This window comes from Neoarius graeffei, chromosome 27 (assembly GCF_027579695.1).
Source record: "Neoarius graeffei isolate fNeoGra1 chromosome 27, fNeoGra1.pri, whole genome shotgun sequence".
Taxonomy (NCBI): Eukaryota; Metazoa; Chordata; class Actinopteri; order Siluriformes; family Ariidae; genus Neoarius; species Neoarius graeffei.
The window spans coordinates 22,199,757-22,219,576 of record NC_083595.1 but is presented as its reverse complement, the minus strand read 5'-3'; the positions used below and the strand labels follow the sequence as shown (position 1 = coordinate 22,219,576).

Below are 19,820 nucleotides of genomic sequence, written 5' to 3'. Positions count from 1 at the left end.
TGTCTTGCAGGCAGGTGATGAGACCAAGTCCAAAACACTGTCATGTCAGAGATTGTCACCAAAGTGGTGCTTTCTGGACTGTAAGTAATGCATGTCTTTTATGCTTGATGGTTATTGTTCTGAAGGCCGAGTTTGCTTCAGAAAGTAGGCTACATTCTTTGTTCGTTCTTTCTTTCATTTCTTTTCTTTTTTCTTAAGTTGTTTTGTATGTTTTTGTGTATGGATGGTGCTGTCATGCTATTCTAGGGTGCAACAGAGATTTCTGTCTTATTCCTTTATTAAAATGATGATTTGTCCTCGAAACCGAGATAAAAGTGGTCAGTTCTAAAAGGTTAGGACTTGCCTGGTGTCAGCTCTGAGATCAGTGCTACAATGCAAGAATCATGGAAGAGAGAGTTATGCTGTGTAAATGTTAGAACCCCTCAGCTTCCTCAGAGATCATCTAACATGACAAAGTCTCACCATCTCGGCCTTGAAATGGAAAAAAACACAAGCTTGTTCAGTGGTCCAACCATAATTAAGTAAAGGTTAAGAAAGGTTTAACTTGAGGAGAAAATATTCACTGACATTTCTGCCCTAATGAACAGTCCATTACCCAGCCAGCATTACTGCCAGAGAAGGGGGAAGTCAGAGGAGGAGAGAAAGGCAGAGAGGGAGACATTCTGTTTTCATAGACTAATTAGAAGTTTGACATGATGGACTCGATAGGGTGTTCTCCCCCTGCCATCTCCAGACTGGCTCTAATTCTACTCGTTTTTCATGGAGCAAAAGCCATGGAAAATGCATACACACAGAGCATTACCTACTGATTCTACAGCATGAAATAGGATTTTTCTAATTCCATGGATAACAGACCTCAGATGAACCTGACAATGTACATTGACCAGAACCCTTTAAGCTAACAGCAACCTGTGTATTTATTTATTTATTTATTTATTTATTTATTTATTTCTGTGTGTGTGTGTAGATTCCCCCCCCCAGAACTATTAGAGCAAAACCCACCCCTCTGGCCAGAATCATTAAGGCAATTTCCACCCTCCCCTCCTGAACACTATCCCCCGTGCAGAAATCTTTTAACCAACACTGCCTTGTTTTCCAGAAATCTTAAAGCCACTACTAACTACCACATTATCCAAAATCAACTTTGCTGTAATGAACCTATAGCTAATAGAATCTCTTTGCTGAACCATACTAGGCAGCCTCTTGTTCTTCAGAAATTTTGGATTGAACGTTAATGTTACCCAAAGCTACAACCCCAAATCAAAAAAAGCTGGGACAGTATGGAAAATGCAAATAATAAAAAAGAAAGCAGTGATTTCTAAATTTACTTTGACTTGTATTTGATTACAGACAGTATGAACCCTAGATCTTTTATGTTTTGTCTGGTCAACTTCATTTCATTTGTTCATATACATCCATTCCTGCATTTCAGGCCTGCAACACATTCCAAAATAAGTTCTGATGGGGGCAATTTAGGGCTAGTAATGAGGTAAAACAGTTAAATAATGATGTGATTTGAAACAGGTGATGTCAATAGGTGACTGTAATCATGATTCGGTACAAAATCAGTATTCAGGAAAAGCTTAGGCTTTGAGGAGCAACGATGGGCAGAGGATCTCCAGTTTGTCGTCAGATGCATGAGAAAGTTATTGAAATGTTTACAAATAATGTTCCTCTAAGAAAAATGGGAATGTGTTTGGATATTTCACCCTCTATGGTGCATAATATCATTAAACAATTCAAGGAATCTGGAGGAATTTCGGTGCATGAAGGGCAAGGGCGCAAGCCTAACCTGAACACCCGTGATCACTAATCCCTCAGATGGCTCTGCATCAAGAACCACCATTCAACTGTAGCTGATATAACCACATGGGCTCGGGATTATTTTAGAAAACCTTTGTCAAGCACTACGATATGCAGTTATCCACAAATGGCAGTTAAAACTTTACTGTGCAAAAATGAAACTTTATATTAACTGTGTCCAGAACTGCCATCGACTTCCCTGGGCTTGGAGGCATCTGGGATGGACCATCACACAGTGGAAACGTGTATTGTGGTCAGACAAATCAGTATTCCTAATCTTTTTTGGAAGAAATGGATACCATGTGCTGCAGACCCAAGACAAATAGGACCAATCCAGACTGTTACCAGCAACAAGTCCAAAAGCCAGGGTCTGTCATGGTATGGGGTTGTGTCAGTGCCCTTGGCAAAGGCAGCTTACACTTCTGTGATGGTAGCTTTAATGCTGAAAAGTACATTGAGATTTTGGAGCAACATATGCTGCCTTTAAGACGACATCTTTTCCAGGGATATTTCAACAAGACAATGCAAAACCACATTCTGCACATCTTACAAAGGCATGGCTGTGGAAGAAGAGGGTGCCTGTCCCTTCTGTTGCCAATAGAGAATGCATGGCAAATGTTGAAATGAAAAACATGGCAATCACGGCCCCGTACTGTTGCACACTTTAAGACCTGTTTGTAGTAAAAACGGGACAAAATCACACCTGAATCGCTCCGTCACTTGGTGTCTTCTGTCCCTAAACATCTTTTAAGTGTTGTGAGAAGGAATGGCAACCTTACAAAGTGGTAAATGCTTTATTATCCCACTTTTTTTTTTTTTTTTGGGGGGGGGGGGATGTATTGCAAGAAACAAAATTGAAATAAGGTGTGTTTTTTTGTTTGTTTTTTTTTTAAATAAAATCTAATTTATGAGGTACAACGTCAAGTAATGTGTTGCTGTACTGTTTTGAATGCAATACATGTCAAAGATTATTTACAAATCATTGTTTTCAGTTTTAATTTCAACATATCATCCCTGCTTTTTCTGATTTGGGGTTGTATTACAGCCAACACCAGCCTGTACTCATGAGGTTTTAGAACCAACACCATCACACTCTCAGCCAACATTACAATCAACACTGAACTACATCAACAACAGAATCTTCAGAGTCCAAATTCATACTAGGCAACACAGCTCTACTGTCCAGAATACTACAGCCAATGGCGTCTACATTTGCACATCTGATGGACACTTGATTGACTTGAGTGTTTGAGGGTGAAGAGTCTTGCTCAAGGAGCCTGTAGTGGTAATGCTGAGATTTGAACTCATAAACTTCTGATCATAGCTTAAAGCCACTGAGCCACCAGTTTTCCCTCTAACTGGATAGGTATCTTTCACCAGAATCATTCTTGCAACCTGTCCCAACTCCTCAGGCAATTTTGAGCAAGGGTGAACTGTGTCGAGCTATTACCGCCGACATCAGCCCATTCTCCTGAACTTTTAAAACCAATGTTATGCTGTATAAAGGCTTTGCACCATCACATGACCCCATAGCAACGGTAACTACGCTGCCATGACAGGAGGCATGCTTGTAGTGCTACATTCAGCCAAGTTAGTTGTTCTTGATCAGTATGGGCAGGTTTTTAGACGTGCAAATCATTTTGAACAAAACAAAGACTTCAGGTTTTTTTTTTATTATTTACCAAAAATAATTCATCATCGGGGAAAAAAAAAAGAGACATTTCTAAACGGGAAAAAAAACATTCAGCGGGACTCACTGTCGAACGGAGAGGTCAAAAACCCTATGGTGTGCTCACTTCATTTCCACAAAGATAAGAATTCCAAAAAAATTAAATAAAATAAATAATAATAATAATAATAATAATTATTATTATTATTATTATTATTTCACAACTGCAGCACAGTGCTCATTCTTGTACAGTGAAGTGAACATGAGCAACAGCACAGTGGCTCGGCACAGCCTAACCTTCACAGAGACGTAAAAAGTGCCTTTACATTCGGAGATCCTTCAAGAGCATGTTGTGCATGCGCTTGGGACCCAGTTATAATGTTTAGAAATTTCTTTAGTTTTTTTTTCCCTCAGTAATGAATTACTTTTGGTAAATTAAAAAAATCTGTTGTGTTTATTTCATTCAAAACGATTTGCACATCCAAAAACGCAGCAAAACCTTCCCATACTGATCAATAACAACTAACTCGGCTGAATGAAGCACTACAAGCGTGCCCCCTGTCATGGCGGCGTATACTGTTGTTATGCTGGTGGCTCAGTGGCTTTAAGCTATGATCAGAAGTTTGAGTTCAAATCTCAGCATTACCACTACAGGCTCCTTGAGCAAGACTCTTCATCCTCAAACACTCAATTATACCCTGTCTCAACTGTATCAAGTCAATCAAGTGTCCATCAGATGTGACGGTGCAAAGCCTCTATTGCCACTGAGGCTGTTCCAAAGCCCCATCCTTTCTCCAGCTAAAGTAAAAGCGAGTCCTCCAGCCAAAAATATTAATCTAACCTCCACCCTTCTCTACTATATTGTCTAAAGCCTAGTGCACACTATGTGATTTTTCTAGTCACCAACTTATTTTGGTAACTACACCCACCAGCTCAGCAACTTCTACACTTCTCTCCAGCCGGAGCTGTTACACACATCTCCATTCTGCTTTCCAGAGCCAATGCACAAAACACAATTTTTTGCTCCTGAAAAAAATTAAATCACTGTTGTAACATTACTGTAAAAAACATTTCCAATCTCCCACATACAACCATGCTTGTAAATCACACTTGAAAATCAGGCACGCATGGAACAGAAAAAAAAATTGAATTTGAATCACAGAGGAATAGTAAGGTAAAATCATCTTAGTTCAGTTTTATATTGTTTGTCTTTTTTAAGATGCAAGAGTAAAATGTGCTCTGAGGTGCAGGGTGTTAGAGTAAACACTAGTGTGGATTCACCAAACAGCATTCTACCTGAAATCCTTCTTTGGTTTATTTACTGTCTTGGTGTGAAATTGAATTGGAGCTGTACTTTCTATCAGCAGTTAGAATGAAAACAATTATTCTGATCAAAAGCCTGTTCACTTAAATGAAAATGAGTGCAGGGATACAAACAGAATTTGTCTCTGTTACCAGTAGTTAATTTGGCACTTTTGCATGTTAATCAAGGTAAATTTAAAGTGTGAGCCAATAGAAAACAAGGCTGAAGCAGAACTTCCTGATGTTTGTTCCTCAGGTCAATGTCCAGTGTGCGACTTAACTCTGTGGAGAGCTGGATGTCTTGGAGAGGGAGAGATGTGTTAGAGTGTGTCTTTAAAGTGCATAGTCTGGACCAATTTCATTTTTTTTTATATGAAAGTATGTCCCTTTACACACTCATCCAGAAGGGTAATTTTGCACAAGGCCATCTGTCTACAGCAGAAAAAAATAAAATAACAAAACACGTCTGGAAAAATCACAAGGGAGTCTGGAGCCAGATTCGTGATGTTACCTGCGGAAGCACCAGCAGGCTGCACGAGCTTGCGCGGTTTCAGTGCACAGCCTGTGTAGACCAAGCATTCCCATTTCTCTCTCATTGTCCGGTCTTTTGGAAAACAATGAGTACTAATCCCATCATGATTGCATGATTACATCCTCCTATGATACATCTGTTAACCATTTTAATAATTACACCATAACGAAGAAATTTGCAGAAAACCACCAGGTCGTTTTCTCATAAACAAACCAGCGCTGACGTAGGATTCAGAGGGAGGCGTCCCTCACATGACGTCACGAAAATCAGTGTTTGCCAGGAAATCCAAATGCCAAGTTTTTTCAGAGGCAGACGAATTCGCCTCAAATGTCTTGATTTTCAACTGAATTTTTCTGGTATTGCGCAAGGTAAAAAAATTGCAGAGAATGCAGAATGTTACAGATATGTGACCAAAGTTTAATATAAAATAGGAGAATTACATTGATCTTGCTCCTGAATGCACCCATGATATGCCCTTTAAGTTTGGAGGATGTTTGGTGCATCTCCCAATCCCATTTCCAACCCTCTGTTCCATCTTTATCTACTCTCTTCCCTTTGGCTTAAGGCAGATTCTGATTTTATTTTCAGAGAGCTTCTTGTAGTTTTCTTTTATAGAGCAGAGGGTGGAGGTGCAACTATGGCAGTGTGATATTTTGAAGCTTATCTCAGGCATATGGTTGTTTGTCATTATAATGCCCTTTGTTTCCTGCTGATGCATCACTCGGACTATCTGTGTGTTTTCAAAGGTGGGCGGATGTTTGTGAACATGTTTCGAAAACTGTATTAAATGTTCCATTACTACATTTGTTTTTTTACTTAATCACATCACCCTGACTCAGTTCCCTGCAACAATTTAATAAAATTAGTGAATCCATAAATCAATCAATTATTTGAAAATGTAGCACGACCTTCAAAGGCATTACACAAATAAATGAAAATCACTCTTATTAAACTAGATTCTGAAATAAATAAATATAGCACTGCATCCAGTCGTGTTCTTTCGCTGGTCCTAATGGCAGGACTGTACACTGAGCAAACCAACCATATCCATCTGTATCGGTAGGAGACTGTATGGGCAAAAACTGGAGAGTGGAAATCACTATGGACATTACATGAACATTTGGAAAATATGTTTGTCATATAAAGTACGTAGGAAATGTTCCTTCAGCCATTTGTCAGACATGAGTTTGCCAAATCCTAATTGCAGAAAAGTAAGCTTTAACTAGAATCAGTTTAGCACTGCACCATACTGCTAAATAAATAAAAATTGTGCAGGATGCACATTACACAGCTAATGCTTTTCATAATTGTTCAGAAACCAGTGAAACATTCAAAACAAGACTGAAATGTGTCTCTGAATTGTGCATTTGCTCAGTAAGAGAGTGTTGGTTAATAAGAGCTTATGTTTGTGCTTTGGTATGGGCTCTGTGCTCAAAGCTGTGTCTGTTTTGTTTGCGCAGCAACTACAGCAGATCGATTCTACAGGATTGATCGAGCACAGGTAGGTCTTTCTTTATGGTTATTTAGATTAGTGGGTCTGAAAGTGGAGTGTGAAGACATCTAATTAATCATTTATCTATAATTAGTAAAAGCTGTTGAAACCATAATCCACCACAATCAAAATTATTGTATTTATTATTCAGTAATATTATTTGTATGGCTGTTATAAGAAAGTTCAATACAACCAACTATAAACAAAAAACAACTATAAATCATCAACTTGGACCTAAAGTGGTCTGTCAATGGAACATTCAGGAATTATACAAAAAAAAAACCCCAAAAAACAGAAAATTGTATGTTATTGTGCACATGTAAATAATATTCAAGAAGTGTGTGTGTTTGTGTGTTAGGAACATCTGCACTATGTGACTGAGATCTCTCAGGATGAGCTGTTTATTTTGGACCCCGAGCTGGTAGTCACAGAGAGTGTGAGCACGTCACCAGGCATGCCTGACTTGGTAGACTCATCTGCAGAGATCTCTTCAGCTCAACACAAATTTGCCTTCCCTTCAACCTCCTCGTCTCCTCCCTCCTCTCCAACACCCAGGTCAGCTGTGCACAAGTTACGCTAAATATAACTCTCATGGTATTTTGATTTAAGGAGCTGTAGTACAAGCTCTTGAACAGGAGACATGTTTATAGTCTTGTAATTAGCAGATTACAGCTGTAATAATTAATATTAAAACACTGAATATGGCACAGGTGGTGTAAAATAGATTTATCCCATACTGTCTGGTGTAGAACATTAGGGAATTATTTTATGGACTGTACAAGATCCTTCCCGTTCAGCTCATTTCTTATATAACTGTTTTGTTCCTAAGAAATTATGGCTTATTCAAGATGGCGCTGCAAGAGTGGCAGCTAGTTGCAGTAGCTCCAAGCGTGTTTGTGTTTTGGTATGTTTTTGTACTTTTTCCATGTTTCTTTCTGCACTAGTCTCAGTCGGAAGTGTGCACCTCAGGATGTACTACTCGTGAGACTGTGCATTTGTATTTTTCTCTTTTTCTTTCTGGGGCTAGTTAAATCGGCATCAGCAGACCCTTTCAGCCACGGCTCCATTGTTTACACTCGGGAGCAGCTGTTAGCACTGCGCAACACCAAGGTACTCCCCGTGGAAAGACCGGTGATCCCTGCGGAATTAAGGAGAAGGAGAAGGGGATGCAGAGCTGGAATGAAGTGCCGGGAGAAGAAAAGACGGTATAAACCATGTATACCGTCTGTCATCATGGGAAACGTAAGCTCTCTCCCTAATAAGATGGATGAGCTAACGGAGCTAACCAGGCTGCAGAGGGAGTACCGGGAGTGTAGCCTTATGTGCTTCACAGAGACTTGGCTGAATGAACTCTCACCGGACTCACGCGTCACTCTGGACGGATTTCAACTCGTGAGAATGGACAGGAAAGCCAAGGAGAGCGGTAAGAGGAAAGGAGGGGGTATAGCAATGTTTGTGAATGACAGATGGTGTAACCCGGGGCACATCAGGGTAAAGGAGCAGTATTGCAGTAAAAACATTGAACTGCTAGCGGTTAGCATTCGGCCATATTACCTCCCGAGGGAATTCTCGCACGTTATCGCGATAACTGTGTCCATCCCCCCCAGCGGCCGATGCTGCTGCAGCTTGTGAGCTCTTACACACTACAGTGTCAAAGCTTCAGACATCGCACCCCCAGTCCCTGCTACTAATCTCCGGTGACTTCAGTCATGCTTCTCTGTCCTCCACTCTCCCAACCTTCACTCAGTATGTGAAATGCCACACCAGAGACAAGAGAACTTTGTATTTAATGTATGTGAACACCAAGGACGCATAGCTCATCACCCCTTCCCCTGCTGGGCTGTTCTGACCACAATCTGGTTCATTTGTCCCCTACATACATACCTATGGTGAATAAACAACCACCCACCAAGAGGTATGTAAGGAGCTGGTCTGAGGAGACCAGTATGGCACTGAGGGACTGCTTTGACACCATGGACTGGGCTGTGTTGTGTGAACCTCATGGGGATGACATTGATAGCCTGACAACCTGCATCACGGATTACATTAATTTCTGTGTTGAAAACACTGTGCCAGTCAGAAAGGTACGGTGTTTTCCCAACAATAAACCCTGGGTGACCTCTGAACTAAAAGCCCTATTAAACAAGAAGAGGGTTTTTAAATCTGGCAACAAGGAGGAGATGAGGAGAGTGCAGAGGGAGCTGAAGAGGGGGATAAGGAGAGGCAAGGACAGCTACAGGAGGAAGCTGGAGGAGCACCTCAAGGGGAGCAACACTGGAGAGGTATGGAGAGGCCTGAAAACCATCTCTGGCCACACAAAGGACAGTGGGAGGGGCCCTGTATGTGGGGGCCAAGACTGGGCAAATGAGTTGAATCTCTTTTTCAACAGATTTGACTGTGCCACCCCACCCTCCCCCACTCACCATAGTCCTGACCGGTCTGTGATATCACTCCACCTCCCTCCCCCCATAATACCTCTGACACCAACAGCTCCCTCCTCACACCACATCACCCCCCTCCGATCCCTGCCAGACCAATCCACACACTCCACCCCCGACCTCACTCTACAGGACTCACACCTCGGCTACACCCCTTGCCTCTCCATAACAGCTGATCAGGTGTTGAAGGAGCTGAGGAGGATCAAGACAAGGAAAGCTGCTGGCCCTGATGGTATCAACTCCAGACTGCTTAAAGACTGTGCAGATCAGCTCTGTGGGATTCTTCTGTACATTTTTAACCTGAGCCTCAGTCTGGAGAAAGTTCCACTTCTGTAAAACATTATGTGTGGTTCCAGTTCCCAAGACTGCGCACCCCAGGGAGCTCAACCACTTTCGGCCAGTAGCTTTAACATCTCACCTAATGAAGATCATGGAGAGAATTGTTCTCTCCCACCTCCGACACCTGGTGAACAGTGAGATGGACCCCCTGCAGTTTGCATATCGACCGGGGATTGGTGTGGATGACGCGGTCATTTACCTGCTACACCGGCCACTTTTGCACCTGGAGGGCACTGGGAGCACTGTGAGAATCATGTTCTTTGACTTCTCCAGTGCTTTCAACACAATCCAGCCATCACTGCTTAGGGGGAAGCTGGAGGGAGCTGGTGTCGACTGCCACCTGGCTGCATGGATCATCGACTACCTCATTACCAGACCATAGTATGTGAGGCTCCGCGACTGTGTGTCTGATGTGGTAGTCTGCAGCACAGGGGCTCCACAGGGTACAGTGCTCTCTCTCCTTTCCTCTTTACACTTTACACATCTGACTGCAGCTACAACACGGACAGCTGCCACCTCCAGAAGTTCTCAGATGATACAGCCATTGTTGGACATGTGTCAGAGGGGGACGATCTGGAGTACAGAGAGGTCATCACCAACTTTGTCGCCTGATGCAAACTGAACCACCTGCGCATCAACACCAGCAAGACAAAGGAGGTGGTGATCGATTTCAGAAGGTCGGTTCCTCAAATTGCACCAGTGAACATCCAGGGTTTGAACATTGAGATCGTGGAGGAGTACAAATACCTGGGTGTTCACCTCAACAACAAACTGGACTGGACTAACAACACAGATGTCCTGTACAAGAAGGGCCAAAGTCGTCTCCACCTCTTGAGAAGACTGAGGTCTTTTGGTGTGTGCAGGACACTGCTTAGGACTTTTTATGACTCTGTGGTAGCATCAGCGATTTTCTACACTGTGGTCTGCTGGGGCTGTGGAAGTTCAGAGAGGGACAGGAAGAAACTTAATAAACTGGTCAGAAGGGCTAGCTCAGTCTTGGACTGTCCTCTGGACTCCATTGAGGTGGTGGGTGAGAGGAGGATGTTAGCCAAGCTGACCTCTATCATGGATAACCCCTCTCACCCCCTACATGAGGCTGTGGGGGCTTTAAGCAGCTCTTTTAGTAGTAGACCGCTACACCCACGGTGTAAGAAGGAGAGGTACCGCAGGTCATTCATACCTACTGCTGTCAGACTGTAATAACACCCACAACTTGTAACATAGCACCAATAACCTGTTTGTTGTTTAATTTGCACTACTTCACCACTACCACCTCTGCCATCTCTCATCGATGCAATTACTATGTGTAATAATATAGGCCCTAAACTATTTTTATGCGTACTTATATATATATATATATATATATATATATATATATATATATATATATATATATGTATGTATGTGTGTGTGTGTGTGTGTGTGTATGTATATATATGTATATATGTGTGTATATATACACAGAGTCTACCTGTAATGTGCAATTTTTCCGAGCCTCTCAATAAGGCAATTTTTCTATACTTTTTCACAGTAGATAATGCAAATAGCCCTCTGTATTTAATCCTTCGTTTGTCTAATTTTTATTTCAGTTTTATTTGTTATCTGTTTGACATTTTCTTGCTACTGTAACACGTGAATTTCCCCGATGTGGGATGAATAAAGTGAATCTAATCTAAATTCTATAGGTGGCATAATTGTGGCACAAGTGGTTTTGATTTACAAGGCTATGTATTTTCTACAAATTTATTTTCTTAGAAACAATTTGGATAGAAGTTCAATATGAGAAAATTAACCACAAACACAAATTTCCTCAAATCAGAAAAAGGTGGGATGGTATGTTGAAATTAAAACTGAAAACAAGGATTTGTAAATAATCTTTAACCTTTATTGCAATACAATTTTTAAAATATATTTTTTTATATTTTGCCTCAGGATTTTTTTTCCAAAATAAACACTTATTTCAATTTTGATTCTTGCAATACATTTCCAAAAAAGTTGGGATGCTAAAGCATTTACAACATTTTTTTTTAATTTATTTTATCACGTTAATTTCTTTGTTTAAATAAACACTTATTTCAATTTTGATTCTTGCAACACATTTCCAAAATATTTTGGGATGCTAAAGCAATCTCCACGTTACAGTGTTGTCATTCCTTCTCGCAACACTTAAAAGATGTTTAAGGACTGGAGACAGCAAGTGATGAAGTGTGTCAGGTGTTATTTTGTCCCATTCTTCCTGCAAACATATCTTAAGGTGTGCAACAGTATGGGGATGTCATTGTCCTATTTTTTGTTTCAAAATTCGCCACACATTCTTGATTGGGGATAGAGAGAACAGACACCCTCTTTTTCCACGGGCATGCCTTTTTAATATGTGCAGATGTGGTTTTGCATTGTCTTGTTGAATATCCTTGGAAAAGATGTCATCTTGAAGGCACCATATTGAATTTTGGTCCTGAATTTTGGATTTGTTGCTGGTAACTGTCTGGATGGTCTTTTTTTGTCTTTCATCTGATGCACATGTCCATTTCTTACAAAATTCACGTGGAATACTGATTCATCTGACCGCAATACACATTTTCACTGTATGATGGTCCATCCCAGATGCCTCTGAGCCCAGAGCAGTTGATGGTGCTTCTAGACACAGTTCACATAAGGCTTCCTTTTGCACAGTAAAGTTTTAACTGGCATTTGTTGATGCCATATTCTACTACTTGATATAGGTTGCCGATTTTGTCCCAAGTCATGATTACAATCACCTGTTGACATCACCTGCTTCAAATCACATCATTATTTAACTATTTTAGCTCATTACTAGCCCTAAATTGTCCCATTCCAACTATTTTTGGAATGTATTACAGGAATGGATGTACAGTTGTGTTCAAATCAATAGCAGTGTGTTAAAGTTAATAAATTGAAATATATTTAATAGCTTTTATTTCCATGTTTCAAACATTACATGTCAAGTGAAGTCAAATTTATTTGTATAGCGATTTTAACAATAGACATTGTCGCAAAGCAGCTTTCCAGAAAATTAAAGGCTTCAAACATGAGCTTGATGGTGACAAGGGAAAAACTCTTAGATGGCATTAGGAAGAAACCTTGAGAGGAACCAGACTCAAAAGGGAACCCATCCTCATTTGGGTGATAACAGATAGCATGATTATCAATAACTTGCTTCTATAACTGTGTCCTATAGAGTCACAAAGTATAATTGTGAAACCAGAAAAATAATTTCTGTAAAGGTTCTCAGTCATCCAGGTCATCGTAAACCATAGGTGCTAAAGAAAGCAACTGGACTTGCTTGAAATTCTTGAAGACGTTTCACCTCTCATCCAAAAGGCTTCTTCAGTTCTGTATGACTGATGGGGAGTTCCAGGTATTTATCCTCTAGTGGACCAAAAGCAAAGCTAAGAAGAGTCATTGAGGTCACATGGGTCGTTGACACTCTGTCATCCTGTTGGTGTTAGGATCCCTTGGAGGCTGGGTGTGAACTGTGGGTTGTTGGCTGTCTCTGCCAACATGTGAGTCATTGAAGTCAGCTGAGTCTTGATGTGGATGTGTATTCAGTTTTCTGGGAAGTGTGCCAAGGACTGCACTGTAGGTGGCTGATAAGTGGTGTCTCAGACCACCTCTGTTCAGTGATGGTCATTCCAGGTTGATGAAGATGGCTTCTTTTACTCCTCTTTCAAACCACCAGTCTTCTCTGGATAGAATGCATACATTACAGTCCTGAAACGGGTGTCCTTTTGTTATTGAGCTGAAGATGGACTGCAGATTCCTGGCCTGAGGAACTGGCTCTCCTGTGTTGAGCCATGTGTTTGTGAAGCGGTTGTTTCGTTTCCCCAATGTACAGGTCTGTGCATTCCTCACTGTGTTGAATTGCGTACACTACATTGTTCTGTTTGTGTCTGGGTATTCTGTCCTTAGGGTGGACCAATTTCTGCCTCAGTGTTGCTGGGTCTGAAGTGTACAGGGATGTTTTGTTTGTAGAAGATCCTGAGAAACTCAATGACCCATGTGACCTCAACGACTCTCCTTAGGTTTGTTTTTGGTCCACGAAAGGATAAATACCTGGAACTCCCCATTACTCAGAACTGGAGAAGCCTTTTGGATGAGAGGTGAAACGTCTTCAAGAATTTCAAGCAAGTCCAGTTGCCTTCTTTATCACCTACGGTTCAGGAAAATCATTATAGTTTTAACATGAAGTCTCTTTTGTTGAAGTTATAAACTGTTCATTGAAGGAAACTTGAGTGCAAAACTGTTCATGACAACTGCAATCCTAAAGTTAGCAAGTCAACTGTAGTCCTCAGACATAAATTTATTACTATAAGTGTCCAGAGCCATCTTCCAAGTGTGACTTTCAACTGTCCATATAAGGCCGTCCTCCACAGGAGCAATGTGATGAGACTCCAGCCAGATGTAGGGCATCAGGATGGATCAGGCGAGTCTGAGGAGCAGAAGAGGTCAGCATCTTACTGGTAACTCAGAGGGACAGACAGAGGGAAGAGATTGGGACACACACACACACACACACACACACACACACACACACACACACACACACACAGGTTGTTGGGTATGCCCAGTGTCACCTAAAGAGTAAGAACAGGATACATTTTGCACTGAGTGCAAAGCAGGGACTCCGGCAAGAGTAACTATGACAGCATAACTAAAAGAGGAGAGCCAGAAGGTAACACAGACATGAGGGCGCCCTGGGACATTAAGCAGCCAGCCACTACACCGTCAACAAACCCGAGTGAGCAAGTGAGTGGGGGGATGACAGCATCCATACATCTCAGTTTACCAAAACACTCTATACCTGAGGACCCATCCTGGTGCCCTGTGTCTTGTTGGAGTCTCATTGCATCGCTCCTGTGGAGGGCGGCCCCATGTGGACAGTTGGGGGTTGCGCCTGGAGGACACTCTGGACTCTTGCAGTGGTGCTTTTGTGGCTGGGGACTGCAGTTGACTTGCTGACTTTAGGACTGCGGTTGTCGTGAATGGTTTTGCACTCGGGTTTCCGTCGGTGGGGGGTTTATAGCATCAACAAAGCTGACTTTGTTAGGACTGTATAGTCATGTTGTCTGTTGTTGCCCGGATGGGGATGGGTTCCCGTTTGAGTCTGGTTCCTCTCAAGGTTTCTTCCTCATGTCGTCTGAGGGAGTTTTTCCTTGCCACCGTCGCCACAGGCGTGCTCGTTGGGGATAGATTAGGGATAAAATTAGCTCATATTTTAAGTCGTTCAAATTCTGTAAAGCTGCTTTGCGACAATGTTTATTGTTAAAAGCGCTATACAAATAAACTTGACCCTCCAGATCTACTCCTTTACCTAATAAAAACTACTAACAAAAAGCTTGACTAAACAGATATGTTTTCAGCCTAGAATTAAACACTTTTTATTTTGCCAATGAAAAAAATTCATGAAGTCATTGCTACTACATATTGCAGGTGTGCATGTGTCTATAGTGGTCTTTTTCCGAGTTAATTTTGCTACAATATTAAATAGGAATCTTGGATTATTTTTGTTATCCTCTATTAGGGTGGAGAAATACTTTGATCTAGCAGCACTAAGAGCTTTTCTATACGGGTACTTCAGGAAGCTCTCCTTCCATGCTAATTTGAACACGACTATTTTGTTTGATGCCATTTGCGTTCTAATTGTGGACTGGTCTATTTTAAAGTGTGAGCGTAATCATAATCCCAGGATGCATTTTTTTTCTCTCTAATCATTTTTCTTTTAAGTGGAGCTACATTATCTAAAGTGTAGCAGAACATTTGACTTGAAGCATTGAGTTGCCTGATCAAGTTCTGTGGGGGCTGATAATGATCCAATCAAAGCTGATAACTCTGAGATTATTTATAAAACTCTGCAGTCGTTGGCATGAATGTACATTTAATACAGTAGCGTGGTGAGGTGCATATGTTATTGCTCAGACATGTTTTGAATAAGATGAGATGGTGATCTGAGGTACAGTTGTGGTCAGAAGTTTACCTACAGTGACATGAATGTCATCTTGGATATGAATGTCATGGCAATATTTGGGCTTTCAGTAATTTATATGAACTGTTCTTTTTCTGTGGCAGAATGTACAGCATACATCTTTAATTTAAAAAAAAAACAACACTAGAATTTGGTGCACAAGTTTTAATTTTCTTTGGGTTTTCTGTAGGGATCGACCGATATGTTTTTTTCAGGGCCGATACCGATTATTATGGAATTGGGATGCCGATAACTGATATGTGCAACCAATAAATGTAAACATTATAATTCACATGAAATTAAACATAGCACACACTGACAGACCTTCATATCCATGAAATGTATGTTTAATTGTAAAATTGAACATGAAATTTTGTGCAGGGAGATGCCAGCAGCATTTGTACAATAAAGTAAAACATTAGTTAGAATAAAATGAGAAATAAAATAATGAAATAAATATTCACCAATAAAAAAATAAATCACTCCCTACTATATTACAGCTCACCATTTTCAGTGGAAAATAAATGAAAATACACTCTGGATTCTGGATAGAGAAAGTGAGAACGGAGTGTTAAAAGCTCTGCTTAAAAGGAGCGGCTGCTCCTTTAAGAGTATATCGCTTTCCGAATCAGAAGCGCTAGCGAGGGGAATCACTTGCGCAAGAATTATAAATACTAGTGGAGTACATTACAGCGCAGTGTGAAGTAGCATAAGAACATTTAAGTCAAGAGTTTAATTGATGTATTTCATTCATTAGCGTTTATCCAAGCAAGTGTGCATCCACGACACAATTCATTACTGAGCCCACAACAAGCGTCCTGACAAACTCCCTAGAGTATTACATAGCCGACTAGCACCATATCACACCTGGCTTGTTTAAATGTTCAAATAGCACTTTATAAAGTTACCTAACATATACAAGTGCAATGCGCTTTTTGAGCACGAGTCACGTCATGAAGTTCACTCATCACCATAACAAATAGCCAGTAGGCTTGCACTAGCCTACAGAACACAAACACTACGTTTTATTTTGTCTTCCCTTGACCACCTCTCTGTATGGCTGTCATTCTACTGTTCGAGTAGAACTACTGACACATTCACAACGTTTCCAGACGGGGATTTAAAAATGACTGCAGCCTACGCTATGCTGTGGACTGCTTACTATGGACAACATTACATGTAGTTTCAGCGAGACTAGTTGGTTGTAGGCTAATTCAAGTGCTTCCTTCCGTAAGCTAAGTTTGCCTGGCTACACAGATGCAAATGGACAATTTTAACAAGTAGTAGATGAAGAATGTAAACATATAATGATGTTGTGCTTTTGCAACTTGTGTGTTTGTGACTTATTGCGGCAAAAGCAGCGTGTCCTTACCTTGAAGTGGGAGCTGCTTCTGCCCGAATGCCCATACGGCCGCCTTGAAACAGTTCACAGCGTTTAGCTACGCGTGTTGATTGGCTGTATCCCTTGTGCCGCTTCTGCCCGAGTGCCCGTACGGCCGCCTTGAAACAGTTCACAGTGTTTAGCTATGCGTGTCGATTGGCTATATCTCTTGTGCCAAACAAATCAGATGTTGTGGTGGGCGGGACCGTGTTCTTGAACTCAGAGAGGCGAGTGCAGGAAAGGACGTGCAGTGACAGTCGCGTTAGGAACGAAATGGCTGCAAAAAGGCATGTTATCGGCATATCGGTGGAAATTATGGCCGATACCGATAACCCTAAAAATGCAGAATATCGGCCCGATATATCGGCCAGGCCGATTATCGGTCGACCCCTAGTTTTCTGAAATCAACACAGGGTCAAAATTATACATACAGGGTCAAAAGATTTACATACAGCACACCTAATATTTGGGTAAAATGTCTCTTCGCAAGATTCACCTTGACTAAACATTTTTTGTTTACTATGAACAAGCTTCTGGCAGAATTCTGGTTGGATATTTCATGACTCTTCATGGTAGAATTGGGAGAGTTCAATTAATTTTTTTTTTCTTCCTTAGCATGGACTCGACTTATAAGCACAGTCCATATATTTTTAATAGGGTTAAAGTCAGGGCTTGTTTTAAGCTTAATGTTAGCCTGCTTTATCCTCCACAACCAGCTCTGATGTTTGTTTGGGTTCATTGTGCTGTTGTAGGTCCCAAGTCGTGTTCAAGTTTCTGATGGTTTATGCTGAAGAATTCTGAGGTAGTCCTCCTTCTTCATTATTCCATCCACTTTGTGCAATGAACCAGTTCCACTGGCAGCAAAACAGCCCCAGAGCATGATAATCCTACCACCACCACCAGCTGGTACAGTGTTCCTCTGTACATGGTGGTCATTGTGGCCAAACAACTCGATCTTTGTCTCATCTGACCACACAACTTTCCTCCAGAAGGCTTTTTCTTTGTCAGTGTGGTCAGCTTCAAACTTTAGTTAAGCTTGAAGGTGTCAATTTTGGAGCAGGGGGTTATTTCTTGGATAGCAGCCTCTTAGTCCATGGTGATCTGAACTGTAGACAGTGATCCATCAGCTTCCAGTTCATGGCAGGGCTGTGCCATGGTGGTTCCCAGGTTGTTCCTGACCATCCAAACCAATTTCCTTTAAGCTGAGGGTTGACAGTTTGGGTTTTCTTGAAGCAAAGTGGCTTGGCAAAGTGACTACACCTCACAATAACTTGAATACAATTGTTTGAACAGATCTTGGAATTTGCAGTTGTTTAGAAATGGCTCCAAGAGACATTCCAGAGTTGTATATATCTGCAATCCTCTTTCTTAGATCTGCACTGAGCTCCTTGGACTTTCCCATTTTACTGTTTGTTGGTCAATCCAATGAGTTTTGTAAACAAACCCTTTTTATGAAGGCACAGAGAAACTACCAGCTGTAGTCAATCATGATCACTAACAGGAAGTTAAGAGACCTCGGCCTTGGCAAGATGAGAGACATTTTGGAAGTTTCAGCAACTCTGAATGAATAATGTAAGTGAGCATATGTATATTTTTGACCCTGTATGTATAATTTTGACCCTGTGTTGATTTCAGAAAACCCAAAGAAAATTAAAACTCATGCACCAAATTCTAGTGTTTTTATTTTTATTGTTTTAAGATGTATGCTGTACAGTCATTCTGCCGCAGAAAAAGAACAGTTCAAAGAAATTACTGAAAGGTCAAATATTACCATGACATTCATATCCAAGATGACATTCAAGACACTGTATGTAAACTTATGACTACAACTGTAACTTCAGACTGTGGAAATGTGACTCGATTTTCAATATTTAACCCGAATGTTAGTATTAGATGGAGAGTGTGACCACCATTGCAGGTAGGTCCTATGACATTTTTGATTAACCCGTATTGAATCTAAAATGGACACAAACGCTGTTTTCAGAGGATCTTCTGGGTTATTGAAGTGAATATTAAAGTCTCCGACAACTGAAGCTTTGTCTAAGGAAATAGCATGGTCTGAGATGAAAGCTTCAAATTAAGAAAGAAACTTAAATATGGCCCCGGGGGCCTGTAAATAATAAGCAATGGAATTGACTGGGTAGACTTGTATTTCGAAGCTACATACATTTATATTAGTATGAAGAACTTCAAACATATTAAATTTATAGCCAGGTTTTTGTGTTATGCCTCATTTTACTCATTATAAATAACAGTGACGCCTCCTACTCTGCCAGTTAGACGACACTGGTGTATATAACTATCCAGGAGGACTAGCTTCGTTTAATGCTATATATATTCATTTGGCTTAATCCATGTTTCTGTTAAACACAGTACATTAAACTCCTGATCAATAATAAGTTCATTAACAATTAGCGCTTTAGATGTACAAACCTGATTCCAAAAAAGTTGGGACAAAGTACAAATTGTAAATAAAAATGGAATGTAATGATGTGGAAGTTTCAAAATTCTATATTTTATTCAGAATAGAACATAGATGACATATCAAATGTTTAAACTGAGAAAATGTATCATTTAAAGAGAAAAATTAGGTGATTTTTAAATTTCATGACAACAACACATCTCAAAAAAGTTGGGACAAGGCCATGTTTACCACTGTGAGACATCCCCTTTTCTCTTTACAACAGTCTGTAAACGTCTGGGGACTGAGGAGACAAGTTGCTCAAGTTTAGGGATAGGAATGTTAACCCATTCTTGTCTAATGTAGGATTCTAGTTGCTCAACTGTCTTAGGTCTTTTTTGTCATATCTTCCGTTTTATGATGCACCAAATGTTTTCTATGGGTGAAAGATCTGGACTGCAGGCTGGCCAGTTCAGTACC

At 40.8% G+C, this 19,820-nt stretch overlaps 2 protein-coding genes across 10 annotated transcripts in view; both read left to right on the top strand.

Annotated features, from left to right (window-relative positions):
- dgkza (diacylglycerol kinase, zeta a) overlaps positions 1-19,820 on the top strand; it is a 502,369-nt gene that overhangs the window by 396,999 nt on the left and 85,550 nt on the right. For all 9 annotated transcript variants that reach the window (XM_060911482.1, XM_060911485.1, XM_060911483.1 and 6 more), the window contains 3 exons: positions 11-80; positions 6,767-6,807; positions 7,157-7,353. In XM_060911482.1, the coding sequence (XP_060767465.1) occupies positions 11-80; positions 6,767-6,807; positions 7,157-7,353 (308 nt within the window). The remainder of the gene's footprint in view (positions 1-10; positions 81-6,766; positions 6,808-7,156; positions 7,354-19,820) is intronic.
- LOC132874966 (uncharacterized) lies at positions 7,364-10,903 on the top strand. Its single transcript, XM_060911487.1, has 2 exons — positions 7,364-7,702; positions 7,826-10,903. The coding sequence occupies exon 2, from the start codon at positions 8,685-8,687 to the stop codon at positions 9,570-9,572; it is 888 nt and encodes a 295-aa protein (XP_060767470.1). The 5' UTR covers positions 7,364-7,702; positions 7,826-8,684; the 3' UTR covers positions 9,573-10,903.